Source organism: Lathyrus oleraceus, chromosome 3 (genome assembly GCF_024323335.1).
Source record: "Lathyrus oleraceus cultivar Zhongwan6 chromosome 3, CAAS_Psat_ZW6_1.0, whole genome shotgun sequence".
In the NCBI taxonomy this organism is placed as follows: Eukaryota; Viridiplantae; Streptophyta; class Magnoliopsida; order Fabales; family Fabaceae; genus Lathyrus; species Lathyrus oleraceus.
The window spans coordinates 49605846-49620688 of NC_066581.1; the positions used below are offsets into that span (position 1 = coordinate 49605846).

Genomic DNA, 14843 nt, shown 5'->3' on the forward strand with positions numbered 1-14843 from the left:
GGGTATGGTAGTTTTTAATATTATGATTGTCGGTGAAGACAATGAAAATTAATGTATTGTTTTGATTCAACATAGAGATTGTTAGGGTTGGTTGAAAATATAGATGTTGAAGAAGTCTCATATCACTTAGTTTTGTGAATGAAGAGAGAGTCCATGACTATATACAATACACAAGTTTTTTGAAGTCCCACATCACTTAATTTTGTGAAAGAAGAGGGAGTCCACGACTAAATATATGATTCAAGTTCTTCATTCCAAAATACACGAATAAAAAATACTTTAAATAAAATATTTAAATATTTGTTTCGAAGAGCGAGATGCACCGGAATATGTGCTAGTTGAGAATAAATTATATATTGTGAATCCAATACCATTTTTTTTATGCGTGGGTTCTTAACATAGCATTACCCAAATATTATCAATAAACCTTTGTTAAATAAGTGTCAAAATAAAATCTAAGATACATTAAGGATTCTGGAAGTTCAATTTTTTTTATAATTATTTGTACTTTCTCGGATTTTATAGGGAAAATATGCCATAACTTCATCCTACAGACTAACGTATCCTATTTTTTCACTGCCAATGATGCTTCCTCGTTTCTTCCTGCATGTCTGAGTCAACCAACCCCTTTGTGTGTGCATGGGTTGACATATATATAAACCAACGTTTACCTCGAATTATTCTTATCAATCCTTTCTTGTTTTTGATTGAAACAAATTTAGGTAACTTGAGATTTCTTTACGACTTATAGTTGAAACAATATCCTTCTGAGATCTAGAAAAAGCAAGTTACATAATTTTTAGAATGGTATCAGATAATCATTTTCCAAGGATTCCTAGTCATGGCTCTAAAGGGAATCTTGGTGTTACAAAACAAGCATCAAATAGGTATAATATTATATACTTATTTTTTGGTGTTTGTTTGGTTTGTAACCACTTTAAATTTAATCTTCTGCCTTATTTTGTGTAGTGGCCTTAAAAAAATGATGAACACTCTAAGGATGCATGGTCACGATTCCCTCATGGAATCTTTCTTTCGAAGAGTGGTAAGAGATGAGGTCAAAAGAAAACTCCAAGAGCACTTATTTTCAAGGTTTGTTTTACATATCATCACATGTTATAATTTTAAGACATTATTTTATGTATTCAACATTATTATTATAATTTTGTTTGAATGTTTTTTATTGATGCAGAGAAAAGATTAATGAAGGTGGAAAATCTGGAGCTAGATCCTTAGAGTTGTGTTTTATTAATAATAATAAGTTGCCAGATACGACTTTTACTAAAACTAATGTAATTCCAAAAGATGAACCACTTCAAGTTGCACTATTTGATGTTAGATCTAAGTCAATAGTCAACGAGGGTCCTTTTTCTTCAATGAAGATAGAGATTTGTCCCATCCAGGGTGAGTTTGAATCCTGTGAGGATGATGATTGGAGTGAAACTGAATTCAATGATAATATCTTGCATGAAAGAGAGAATAAAGAACCATTGTTGGTTGGAGATAGGGTTGTTACTCTTAAAAATGGAGTTGGTTCTATTTCTAAAATCATGTTCAATGATAATTCTGGATGGGTGAGAAACAAAAAGTTCAGGTTGGGAGCAAAAGCTATGAGAAATGGAGAGAATATTAAGGAAGGTAGAAGTCAAGCTTTTAGGGTCAAGGATATCAGAGGAGAATGTGAGTTTTATGAATTGTTCATTTATGTTTTTGTTTTTGTTTCCATCTTTTGTTTTTGTTTTTAATGTGTCTTATGGTTTGGTCATTTGAAGCTTACAAGAAACACTATCCTCCATTGTTGATGGATGATGTGTGGCGTTTGGAGAAAATTGCTGAAAATGGAAAATTCCGTGAACGACTTAATAGCAACGGAATTTATACCGTTAAGGATCTGTTGAGGTTACTCGTAATCAATGAATCTTCATTACATGAGGTAAGAGATCGTTCTCTTCAACTTCGTCTGATGAGAGAAAAATAGTGAAATCTTCGCGCTAATAGAATATTTTTCTTTTGAGATGTAGAAATTTGGCAAAATTCAGAAGAAATGTTGGTCAGCGATTATCGAACATGCCCGGTCGTGTGTTTTAGATGAGTACATGCTTTACAGCTATGAGATAATTGGAGAACCAATAATGCTGTTGTTCAATGTCATCTATGAACTTGTTGGTGTCACATTTGATAAACAAAAGTTTTATTTACCAGATGATCTCACATTCACACCTAGCCAGAAGGTTAGATAATATATATTCAAACTAGTTTGTGAAATATATTTGTTGGAAAATAGTGAATAAGTTTGTTCTATTTTTACAGAATTGGGTAGAAATTGTGAAGCAAGACGCATACAAAAACATTGAAAATTTAAAAGCAATTGATGAGGGTCTATTGAACTGCATAAGCTTAGAAGCACGTATAAAATCAACACAAGAACAAGATCTGCAACATATAGATATCTCTGCAGCAAATGTTAATGATGATGGGATGCAAAATGTTGAAATCAATGTTGATCCGGTGGCAGACATAAGAGGAATACCAGAAAACAGTTATGGTCATTCAACATATACAATTTCTGAGCCAGATTATGATGTTTCATTTGATAATTTTGATGAAGCTGAGTTTAGCACTTTTGTTGATTTACTGAATTTTGATATGGATGTATCAAACATTGAGAAACCAAAAGCAGTGTGGTGTAAGATTCGTGCTGTTGTGAAATGGGGAATATCAGTGAGAAGAGTTGTAGCTGCCAAGAGGAATGAACCTTTGTCTTTTTATAAGGTTTATGATATCAGTGCTATTTTCTAAAGTTTATGTTTTTCAATTTCAGTTACAGTGAAGAGACGCGTAAGATCATAAGAGTCCTCCTGTCTAATATTATAGTGTTAGTTAATATAAGAGTCTGTAAAATAGTTTTATACATAATCTCTATCATCATTCAAATTTACTATGTTTATGTAATATTGAACAAATCAATGTGATAATATTGTTTACTTGTTTAAAGTCGAGTGGAGTTTTGTGTTGGAAATGATTATATTGTTTAATTGCTTAAAATCAAATGGAGTTTTGTGTTTGATTGAGCTAGACTTCAACCTTTTTCTTCTTTGATAAGCTTTTGTCTTCATAAAAAATAAACTAAGATATATGACGAACATCTTCTTCATAGATAAAACCTAATGACAATAGGCGTTTGGTGGAATCCCTTATGGTCTCTTGCCCAAACAATATCTATAATGCTATTGTCTATCAAAAAGCCTCATCAGATAGACGAAGACAAGTCTCAGATGAAGTTAGGAATCATTGATGAATCAAGTAAGAGATCTTGAAGCTTTAAAGATTTTGAAATAAAATAAGTGTGAAAGCTTTCCCGATTCGTGTCTGAGTGATCAAAGACTTGTAAAAGAGATTACATGAATTCTTAAATTACTAACGCAATGCACACACTCACCTAAAATATTTTTAACCCCTCAATTTGATAAATAAAAAAGCATTAAAACACTTCGAGGAACCATCAATGTGATTGTCGTATTGATCAAGGATGTTCTTAAACATTTAGGAAACTTATATACATTGCATAATCGAATAAGGCCCTTAGCCGATTGATTAGAGTAAGGCATGAGGAATCGTAATTGATTAAGGACACTCATAATCGATTAAGACACTAGTTTTTATAGATTTTCCTTTTTGAGAATTAGGGTTGTCGTTTTTGTGAAACATATAATCAATTAGATCTAGTACACAATTGATTATAAGCATTAAAAGGCCCGTGAATAGTTTTCCTTTTTGAGCCAGATTTATCACCTATAAATAAAGAATTTCTCCTCATTTTCAAAACACTCTAGAAAAAGTATTTCTATATACTTTCTAACTTTCTACTCTCTTATTTCTTATTTCTTTCTTTATAACTAAATTGTTTTAGTACTTTAAGAGTGAAAAATAACAGTGATGTATTTTTTGTGTGTTCTCGTGTTTGGACATTACTACAAAATATATCTTTGGTAACACCATCTTACTACGACCGTTTAAACAACCGTAGTAATATCTCATTTTCGCACACCTGCATTTTTTATTATTTTAATGAAAGACATTTCATTATGGTCCTTAATAACAATTGTTGTGATATTTGAAAGATTACTTGCTTCAATTCCCAACACCAACATTTTTTTCGTTACAAAAAGAGCGTGTTCCTATAGTCTTATAAGTATATTAATATTAAATTACTTATTACCACAATTATTATCAAAAATTATGGTAAATATTACTTACATTTTATTATGGATTTTGTTAACAGTCGTGGTGATAAGTTTTACATATATAAGCGAAGTCATCAAGATTTTGCACAAAATAGTTGTCACTCTCAAAACAAAACCTTAATATCTTTCTCTTCCACATATAGCAAACTCGTCCTCATAAGCTTCTTCCTCTCAACGTGAATCAAAATTCTGAAGATTTATCTAATCAATCTAGTGCGAGCGTACCTATCAAAGAAATTGAGGTTCCTAAGGATGTTGGTGATATGATGGAGTATTGGTTAAATAAGGCCAAGGAAGCAGGAGATGTTAGGAATAACATCACCATTATTGGACCTTCTAGTGGGACCCTTGACACTAAGAAGATATGATCACCAATTTGATTCCTGAGAAGATAAGAAATATAGAAGTTGTTATTGAAGAGATAATGAAGTCAAGTGAATCTGAGTTAGATGAAGACTGGGATAACTTCTCGGATTCAATTAGGCATGAAGACTGAAGGCTTCAATGATAAAGGGAGCTTCTGATTTTGAAGATTTAAGTTTTTCTTTCAGTTTAATGAGCCTTGTATTTGGACATATTTTAGTTCTGTTTGTAAAGGCTTTGTAGCCTCATTGAACTTATCTACAATAACAGATCTAATGCTTGTGCATCTCTAGAAGTTGTTCTAGTTGTTCTTCTCATGTTTGGTTGTGTATGTGCTAACATACTAAGGACTTAAGAACAACTGCCTGGATTTTTTTATTATTTTATTGAAAGATATTTCATCATGGTCCTTAATAATAACCATTGTGATAGATGTTTATAATCTAATAAATAATTAATATTAAAATATTTATTAGCACGGTTATTACCAGAAAGGTAGTCAAGTTCATATGCTTTATCATTCTTCTTCTTCTTCTTCATAAGCTTTCTTCCATGTTATTCATACATTTTCTTCCATTTTTATGTGTATAGGTTCTTCCATTTTTCTTTATTTTTCATACACTTTCATTTGGCATGACTTTCATGTTTTTCTGGTTATCTCTACTTGAGTCTCTATTTTTGAAATGGATCTCAGTTACCATATTTGTTCCATGTATGACATTAGTTCTTCTTAAAAATATAAAAATATATGTTTAATAGAGACATCTGTGTATTAGACATTACTTAGGTTTCTGTTTATGTTAACATGTCGTTAATGTAATGCTAGTTTATGTTTCCAAATTAGGTTAATATGTTGTTTGTAAGATTACAATGTCATGTTAATTTATGTTTCCAAATCAGGTTAACATGATAATATACATTTTGACTTGTAGGTGTGATTCACAAAGACACCACATTAGGATCTAGAAATCGAGGCAATGAGAATGAGTGAACACCTCATTAAAGACGACCAACCGTTCAAAAAATGATCAAAACTCTAAGTTTATTTTATTCGCACCTATTGTACCCCTAAATTTTCCCTCCCCTTTCTCACCTATGCATCCAATCACTTGATCAGGAGATGACTTGCATACATTCATAACTCGTCCACATGCATCATTCCTCATGGATTCAGAAGAAACTTGGGCCCATAGAGCTAGAATTTACATAGACATCAAAGTCCAAAGGCATGGTCTAATTACATCATCAACATAAGGGATATGTGAAACCCTAATGAGAGTGGTGAAAGTTTGATTTCAACAAAGGTGTGGCCAGACAGTCTAGGGCCTTCAGAGCCCTAATTCCTCAAGGCATGACTTCATGGGGCTTCACCCAAGCCTTATCTTGGTCTCCAAAACCCTAATCAGAAGATGGGAATCAGGTGAACTTGGTGGCTTCATGGTGAATTCATGACCCTTCAATCTTTATCCTTTGTCATTTTGGCTTGGCTTAACCCTTCTTGGGGCATTGGTTTTGGTCCCAAGTCCTTGATTCTATCCATATGGTTGGGGATAGGCCTTTGGTCCTTATCATCTGAATATTCAAATTCCTTGTGCTTCAAGCCATTTGTTGGTCATGCCATTGTTACATGGACATTATGTAAAAACCCTAATCTTATGGTCTCATTTGATGGCTTTGCTCATGTACATTATCAATCAAGTTATTTTTCAAAAGTCCAAGTCATAAAACAAAACAATTTGGAAACCAATTTCAAACCATTTGTTAATCCATTTCAATCCATTCCATGTCATTTTAAACCATTACATGTGATTCTATACAAGAAAATACAAAGTTTGACATTTTTGACCAATTGTTGACTTTGGTCAATAGTTGACTTTTTGGTCAACTTTGACCAAAGTCAACCCAAATCCCAAAACCCTAAAATTTCACCATAATCATCAATTCAATGTCCATTTACAAGAAAAATACAAAGAAAGGTGAATTTTGACCATTTGTTGACTTTGGTCAACAATTGACTTTTTGGTCAACTTTGATCAAAGTCAACCTTCCTTGTTTGACCTTTTTAAACCTAATCTAATCCACTTTAGCCTTTTTTTCACCATCCAAGAGTCTTATGTGATAAATTTGACTTTGTATCTTCTTGGCCAAGAAACTTCTCATTGTTAACCTCATGTGCACCTTGGCTTGACTTGTCCTTTTGGTTTGGCCAACCTTGGTTCTGCATGGCTTACATGGTCTTGCAGTTACTACAGCCAAGTATCACAACTGCACTAGACATCACACTTACATTGGCCAAAGATGATGCTTGAGTTTGGTTTTGGTCTCACACGAACATTTTGTCATTAAGATTCCTGCAGCAGCCATGAAGCATCAGCAGCCTGCAAAACCAAATAGCACATTGCCATGAACTTCCAATAGAAATAGGATAATGATGCACCATAATCCATAACATGAGCTAATGGCTAAGTTACCTTGATCATCACCACATGGCCTTTAATTTCGACCAATCCAACTGGTATTGAACTTGCAGTCACCAACACCATTCTCCACTGGAACATTTGTTGCTAACTCAATCCATCTGCCATGTTTGTCTTGCCACCCCATGACTGTGCCAACATGTATCAAACCATCCTGCATCAAACTCGAGCCATAATTCACAATAGGTGACAACGAGGTACAAGGCATTATGTTCCAGTTCAATACCTGGTGGTTATCCTGCCTGCCTCATAAGAGTCACAAACACATTGCACACCAAACTTGCTACATGCAGTGAACAGTAGCACTGGAAGTGTAATGAACAACTAACAATAGGCCGTGGTAAATCATCAACAAGCCATAATCATTGAATTGTCAAGCTATGCACATACCAGCCTACACCAATAAAACCAGTTCAGACCTATTACAAAGCATAACAACCAAACTGAACTCATGCCAATTACGACCAAATGACAATAATCAGTAGCATACACTGACCTGCAGGATTACATCAACACCAGTTACACACCATTAACCCAATGCCAGGCCCTGGAGTGTGTTAGCTACTAAACCTAAATCATGTTAGCAAAACCACCAGTTGTGACAATAAAGACCAAGTCATACATGTCACAAGACCACCACATTCATGTGCTGCAGTGTGAAAACCATCTACCAAGTACAAAGTCACATTATGCAAACTCAGTTGTGCACCATGCAAGACCAATGAGTACTTTACCTGCTGCTGCAACACTGACCAGATTGGACTTAGGACATCATGATCCTCATACCTATTGCAAATCCACAAGAGCCTACTGCTACAATAGCCTTTCCATATGATACACTCTTGCCATCATCAATAAACACCAAGACCAAAATAACTTGCAGGGGAAGCCATTCAAACAACTCAATGATGATACATGAATTGAAACTTTGCATAATGAACCTAACACACATACCTGTAACATAGCCAATTCAACTGTCAGCTGACCTTTGGCTTGCTTGCTAGAATGCTTTGAAACCTAAGCCAAATGCTTATAGGCGCGCAACCTTGCTGCAATCCTTCAATGTACCAAGCCATGAGTCAAGTACTAGACATGCAGCATGTTCAAGTTCCAAGGACCTACAGCAGTAATGCATGACCAAACCTGCAATGCAAGCCTAATTCAAACCCAAGTTGTTGCAACAGACACCAAGGCCACAATGCTGCAAATCAAAACCTGAATGGAGACTGTGTCTTGCAGAGGCCAAAACCAGCAGGAGCTTTGCACATAAAAGCCATATTTGCCACCTGCTGAACTGACCAAAGATCCAACATGGTATTGCAAGACCAAGCCAAGTTTAGGCTGCAGCAAGAAAGACCAATGAGAACATGGCATTGAATACAAGCAGTGGAAATTAAACTTGTGAAGCATTGAACCAAGCCTATGTACCAAAGTTATTAACATCCACCTATCAAGCTATTCAGCAATTCAAAGGGGGAAAAGTAAATCCACTTAACCATAAACTGCAACATGAATAACAGGTCACTAAAATCATTTCAACATGAATGTAATTTCATGCTACCTGCTATAGCCAGTTGGTGCACCAAAGCTACTAACATGTATTCTTCATTATTCCAAGCCAAGGCCAGGGTCACTTAAACTCAACTTGTAACTTGAATAACAGGTCACCCAAAATGATTTCAACATAACTGCAACTTAACCAAAACCTGCAGCAGCTAGTCAAGTTTCAATTCACTCATTCACTAACTACCATCAACTCACATAACTAACTGAGTCGTTTCTAACTAACTGAGTTTTTCAATTAACTTAGTGAGTTGAGTCCAACTAACTCCAAACCATGTTTAACTAATTCCATACCTAAGTCCAAAGCTACAAAATTCCCAAACCAAAAATCTATTTAAGAGACTCACCTCTCTCATTTTCACACCCTTGGCATTTTGTGTGAATTCTCTCTGCAAATTCTTCCCTCACCCTCACCAAAGCTCTCTCACTCTCTCACAGAAAAGCCATTGAAGCTTCACCTTGAAGCTTCAAGTTTGCTTGAGCTAAGCCACAACATTCATATTTTCCATTTGTTCTAATCCAGAAGAAGAGGAAGAAGGCGAAAGAAGAAGAAGAAAAGAGAATCAAGGTCAGAAAGCTTACCGACGAATCTTCTGATCATCCTCTCTGGTATGTTATTTTCATTTCAGTGGTATTTCCTTGCCTTGAGCTCACCTAGTTGTAGTATTTGAAGTAGGGAGTAGAAGTTCCATAGTTGTAGGGATTGAGTGGCGCCATACACTATTTAATTTAGCTTGCAATCGGCTAGGGTTCTTCCCTTTAGATGTGCGATTCGACCAACACAAGGAGTGTTTTCCCATTTTATTGCCATATTCATGATCAGCTTGGCTTTGTGCTTCGATTGAGACGTAAATTTTGACCATGAGCCAATACCGGTGTTGGCAACAAACGCCGGCACGGTGACCATAACGAACGGACGGCGAACCATGGGCGCGCGTAGTGAGAGTTTAAACTCTGTTGACTTAGACAAGTCAACAGAGGTGAGAGTACTGGGCTCATTTTCCTTAAGGCCCATTGGAATTGCTCTTCATACGCCACACATCACTAATACACCCCCCTGAGTAGTGAAGGAAATGAATTTTGGGCTCAACCAAGCCCATTAGCCTATTTTTCTAATTCACCTCACATTTCCAACATGCACCCCCCCCCCCTTGAACGATTGAAATGGTAACGGGCTCAGACGCAGCCCACTTCTATTTTTGTTTCACACCCCATCTTTGTTTTTTATTTCGCTTCTGTACAAAAAACTGTATTGGGCTCACTTGCAGCCCATTAGTCAGAATCCAGTATGCACCTCCATTTCCTATTCCAACCTCCCTTTTAATTGCTTTTTTTCCTTTCATTTTCTTAGTTTTATTTTTGTAATTAGGTTAATATTAGTTTAATTAGATTGATAATTGACAATTAGGATTTAAATCTTGATTTTAAGATTTGTGGACTTAATTAGGTTTTAATTAGGATTAATTCACATTTTAGGATTTTTCATTAGAATTTAATTGGGAATTTTAATTAGATTGAAATTAGAAACAATTATGCTTTGCTTAAATTTAGAACTTCACTATTCTCAACATTAGGATTAGAATTCAACTTTAGGTTAGAATCCCTTTTAGGCCATGAATAAAATTAGACATACTTTTGTAATTGACTATTTTACCCTTTTAGGCTTATTTTGTTATTTTTATGTTAAAATTACATGCTCCCCTTAGGATTAGAACTCAGTCATTTCCTAATAATTGTAGGACTTAACATAAGCCTTTTAATCAATATTTTGACATGCTCCCTTAGGATTTCTAACTTCTAACTTAGAATGTTCAATCAACTTCTAATGCACGATCCCTTAGGATAGTTTCTAACAAGTACTAACTTCAATTAGATCCAAACTTAGTTCCCCATAAAACTAAAACAAAACCCCTGATTAAATTGATCAAAAGAAATTTTGACTAATTAAATCCTTTGAACTCATATAATCCCACAGTCTAATTGAGTGACCAAAAGACCCTTGGTCACTTAATAAGACTTTTCTTCCAAGTTGTGGAGCTCAAGGCCTCAAGACAAGATCTTCAATCAAGGCATCCTCAGTCATACCAAGCAGCGGATTATTCAAGCACATCAAAGGTGGCATCTTCAATACTTGTTAACTCAAAGTTATAAGAGTGTGACATGAGCCTTGAGCAGTAGAGAAGGAGTGAGACTGGAGTATTCCTACCCCCATTCTGCGTATCTTTGGGTATGGGACGTATGACCCAGCGTTCATCGTATTCACCTCTACTCGTAGACTTTAGCACAATTCTAACCATACGATTGACAAGTCTATCTTCACAAAGAAAGAACAACAAAAGCAACGACTACATTGTCGTACCTCATAGAAAAATGAGTGACACGACTTTAAGCGAAGCGCAATCGCACGCTCGCAATGATAGACTGAACATAGTCGCCACCGAACTTTATTTATTCCTAAAAAGGACAGGGGAAATATCGATAAAACCCAAGACAAAAATGACAATAATTATTGGTCGTCGCAACCAAATCAGGGTTTGGGAGTCGATTATGCAAGGGGAAGGTATTAGCACCCCTTGTAACACCCCGATAATAATAAAATAATTATTTGAATTGAGTTAATAATTTAATTATTAATTTAATTAAATAATTGGAAATTTTATTATTAATATTATTTTTGAATTATTATTATTTTGGAATAATAATTATTATTTGGAAAATATATATAAGTTGGAATTAAGGAAAAAGTCCCATTGGGAGTAAAAACATTTCACGTGAAAACAGAGAAAATCGTGAAAAGGGAAAAGGGCAGAGAAGAGGAGAAAGGAGCTGAAGAGCAAAGGTTGAAGAACGGAAAGGCTTGAAGCTCAAAGATTCGCCGGATTGTTAAGGTAAGGGGGGTTTATCGTCGATTAATGGGTATTTTGGGATAATATGTCATGGGTAGTGATAAGCCGTTAATTTGACCCTAATTGGGAATTGTAAATGTTGAAATGTTGTTGGATGAACTGTGCTGAAAGTTGAAATTAAATCGGTATTTGTGTGAGTAATGATTTCCCGATCGTATAGCTTTTTACGGAATCGGAATCGGAGGTCCGGAAGTCCTCCAACGGCGGAATTCTGCATTCTGCCGTGTGTTAGCGCAGGAATTGTTGTTTGGTCTGCGTTAACCGGTTAACCCAGGGTGTTAACCGGTTAACACTGTATTGAAATGTGAAAATATTGAGTTTTTGCCTGCGTTAACCGGTTAACCCAGGGCGTTAACCGGTTAACACTGTTGCGTTTTGCCAGAAAAATGTGTTTTTGCCTGCGTTAACCGGTTAACCCAGGGCGTTAACCGGTTAACACTGTTGCAGAGTGAAAAATTATTGTTTTTAAACGTGGTGTACCTAATTGAGGGTTGGCCTATGTTGCCTATGGTGTAATAGGGATAAATTCCCGCTGTTTTGAGCAGTATATGCAATATTGAAAGGTACTAATATTGTGGTTGTTGTTTGGCATAATCTGACATGCTTATGTGATGAAAGATTGATGATGTATAATGATGTACATGATGCTGTGAATGTATATGTTATGCATGTATGTGTGAATAGACTGTTGTATGGCTCAGAGTGTGAGCATATGTTTATTCTTGAATTATTGTTGATGTTGCATTGCTAGATGATTAGCTGCATGGCATAGCCTTCGGGGTTGTAGCTAATTCCCATAGTGAGGAATTAGTGAGTGAACCATTGTGGGTTTGTTGTTGATGTTTGCATACTAGATGATTAGTGTGCATAGTCTAGCCTTCGGGGCTGTAGCTAATTCCCATGGTGAGGAATTAGTGAGTGAGTCACTAGGTCTCAAATGAGTGGGACTAGTGAGCTTAGTAGCCGTATCTGGAGGGATCGGTGAGCTTGAACTATATGTTCGAGAATAGTCGGTACCGCATGTGTAGAGTCTCATTGCATAAAAATATGTATGGCGTATAATATGAATGGATGTGTTCCAATATTATACGTGTGTTGTGTTGTTGTTAAGTATGATTTGAGATTATACTGGTATTGTATATGGATGTTGAGTATGATGTTTAAGTCAATGAGCTATTACTGAATGTGTATTGCAATTAGGGTGATTGATGTGTTAGTTACTTGGCATTACATGTTGTTTTATAATGCTTATTATATTGATTGAGGAACTCACCCTTACAACTATTTTTCAGGTAACGAGAAATGAGTTGAGTAGAAGCGAATGCTTGGAGTCTAGTGTAGTCTCCTTAGTGGGTCGTGCTCTGATAGATGTAACATCGGGATGGGATGTTTTATGTTGTTGAATAATTTACATGTGAATGTTACATGTTTTGATTAATTTGATTTATATCCGCTGCGATTTATGCAAATGTTTAATTGATTAAATAAAGAGCATGACAGTTATTTTGGAACATGGTGTGAATGATTGTGTGACACCCTTAACTGCATAATTACTCTGATATATGTTTATTATTTTAATTAAATATTTGGGGTATTTTAGAAGGGTGTTACATTAGTGGTATCAGAGCATAGTCGGTCGTGTCGAGTCGTAATTATTCTGTTTTCCCTGTACGGGATAGGTGTTGTGTAACCCTATCAGTACTTATTGTTTTAGTTTGTTGGGTTTTCAGAATAGAGATGGCTGGAAGAGGTAGAGATGATGCTGCGATTGTTGAGGCTCTGGGTATGCTGGCTGGAGTACTTGGAGGGAATCCAAATGTTGTAGGAATGGGAGCTGCTCGTCAACTGAGTGAGTTCCAGAAGAACAATCCTCCAATGTTCAAGGGAGCATACGATCCAGATGGTGCTCAGAAGTGGTTGAAGGAGATCGAGAGGATCTTCAGAGTAACTGAGTGTGCTGATAACCAGAAGGTCAGGTTCGGTTACACATATGCTGTCAGAGGAAGCTGATGATTGGTGGGTTGCTAACCGCACTGAGTTGGAATCTGCTGGGAATACTGAGATCACTTGGGCTGTGTTCAGGGAAAGGTTCCTGAGGAAGTATTTTCCAGAAGATGTCAGAGGAAAGAAAGAGATAGAGTTTTTGGAACTGAAGCAGGGTAACAGGTCGGTTACTGAGTATGCTGCGAAGTTCACCGAGCTGTCAAAGTACTATACTCCCTATAATGAGGCTGCTGGAGAGTTTTCGAAATGTGTGAAGTTTGAGAACGGGTTGCGTCCTGAGATCAAACAAGCTATTGGATATCAGAGGATCAGGGTGTTTTCTGACTTGGTTGACTGTTGCAGAATTTTTGAACAGGATTCCAAGGCTAGAGCAGAGAGCTATCAGCAGAGGGTTGATAGGAAGGGTAAGAATCAGATGGATCGTGGAAAACCGTATGCAGCTGGCAAAGGTTTTCAGAAGCAGAGTGGGATGAAGAGGCCTAGTGGGGGAGACTCTAGTGCTCCTGTTAAGTGTTATAGATGTGGTCGGGCTGGACATCGTGTTCATGAGTGTACCAGTGCTGAGATGAAGTGTTTCAAGTGTGGGAAAGGTGGTCACTTGGCTGCAGAGTGCCGATTGAAGACTGTAACTTGTTTCAACTGTGGAGAGTTGGGTCATATCAGTCCCCAGTGTCCGAAGCCGAAGAAGGAGAATCAGTCAGGAGGCAAGGTTTTTGCTCTATCAGGTTCTGAGACTTCTGCAGATGATCGTTTGATCAGAGGTACGTGTTATATTAATGGCTTTCCTCTTATAGCTATTATTGACACAGGTGCTACTCATTCTTTTATATCTGTGGATTGTGCTGTGAAGCTTAAGTTAGAGATATCTGAGATGCGTGGAAGTATGGTGATTGATACTCCTGCAAAGGGTTCAGTGACTACTACTTCGGTTTGTTGGAGTTGTCCTTTGAATATTTTTGGTAGAGATTTTGGGATAGACCTTGTGTGTCTTCCATTAGTGCAGATTGACGTTATCTTGGGTATGAACTGGTTGGTGTTTAACCGAGTTTATATCAACTGTTTTGATAAGACGGTGATATTTCCTGAGATTGAGGAAGGGCAGAGTCTGTTTCTATCAGCCAGGCAGGTGAATGAGGAAGTGGCAGATGGGGCAGAGTTGTTTATGCTGTTGGCAACTTTAGAGGCTAAAGATAAACTGGTGATTCGTGATCTAGCAGTGGTGTGTGACTTTCCTGATGTGTTTCCGGAAGAAGTGAATGAGTTACCGCCAGAGCGTGAAGTTGAGT

General features: G+C 36.5%; 1 protein-coding gene across 1 annotated transcript; it reads left to right on the top strand.

Annotated features, from left to right (window-relative positions):
- Positions 1–609: 609 nt before the first annotated feature.
- LOC127132456 (calmodulin-binding protein 60 B) lies at positions 610–2994 on the top strand. Its single transcript, XM_051061409.1, has 6 exons — positions 610–887; positions 970–1092; positions 1193–1680; positions 1773–1933; positions 2022–2231; positions 2311–2994. The coding sequence occupies exons 1-6, from the start codon at positions 805–807 to the stop codon at positions 2797–2799; spliced, it is 1554 nt and encodes a 517-aa protein (XP_050917366.1). The 5' UTR covers positions 610–804; the 3' UTR covers positions 2800–2994.
- The last annotated feature ends 11849 nt before the right edge of the window (positions 2995–14843 follow it).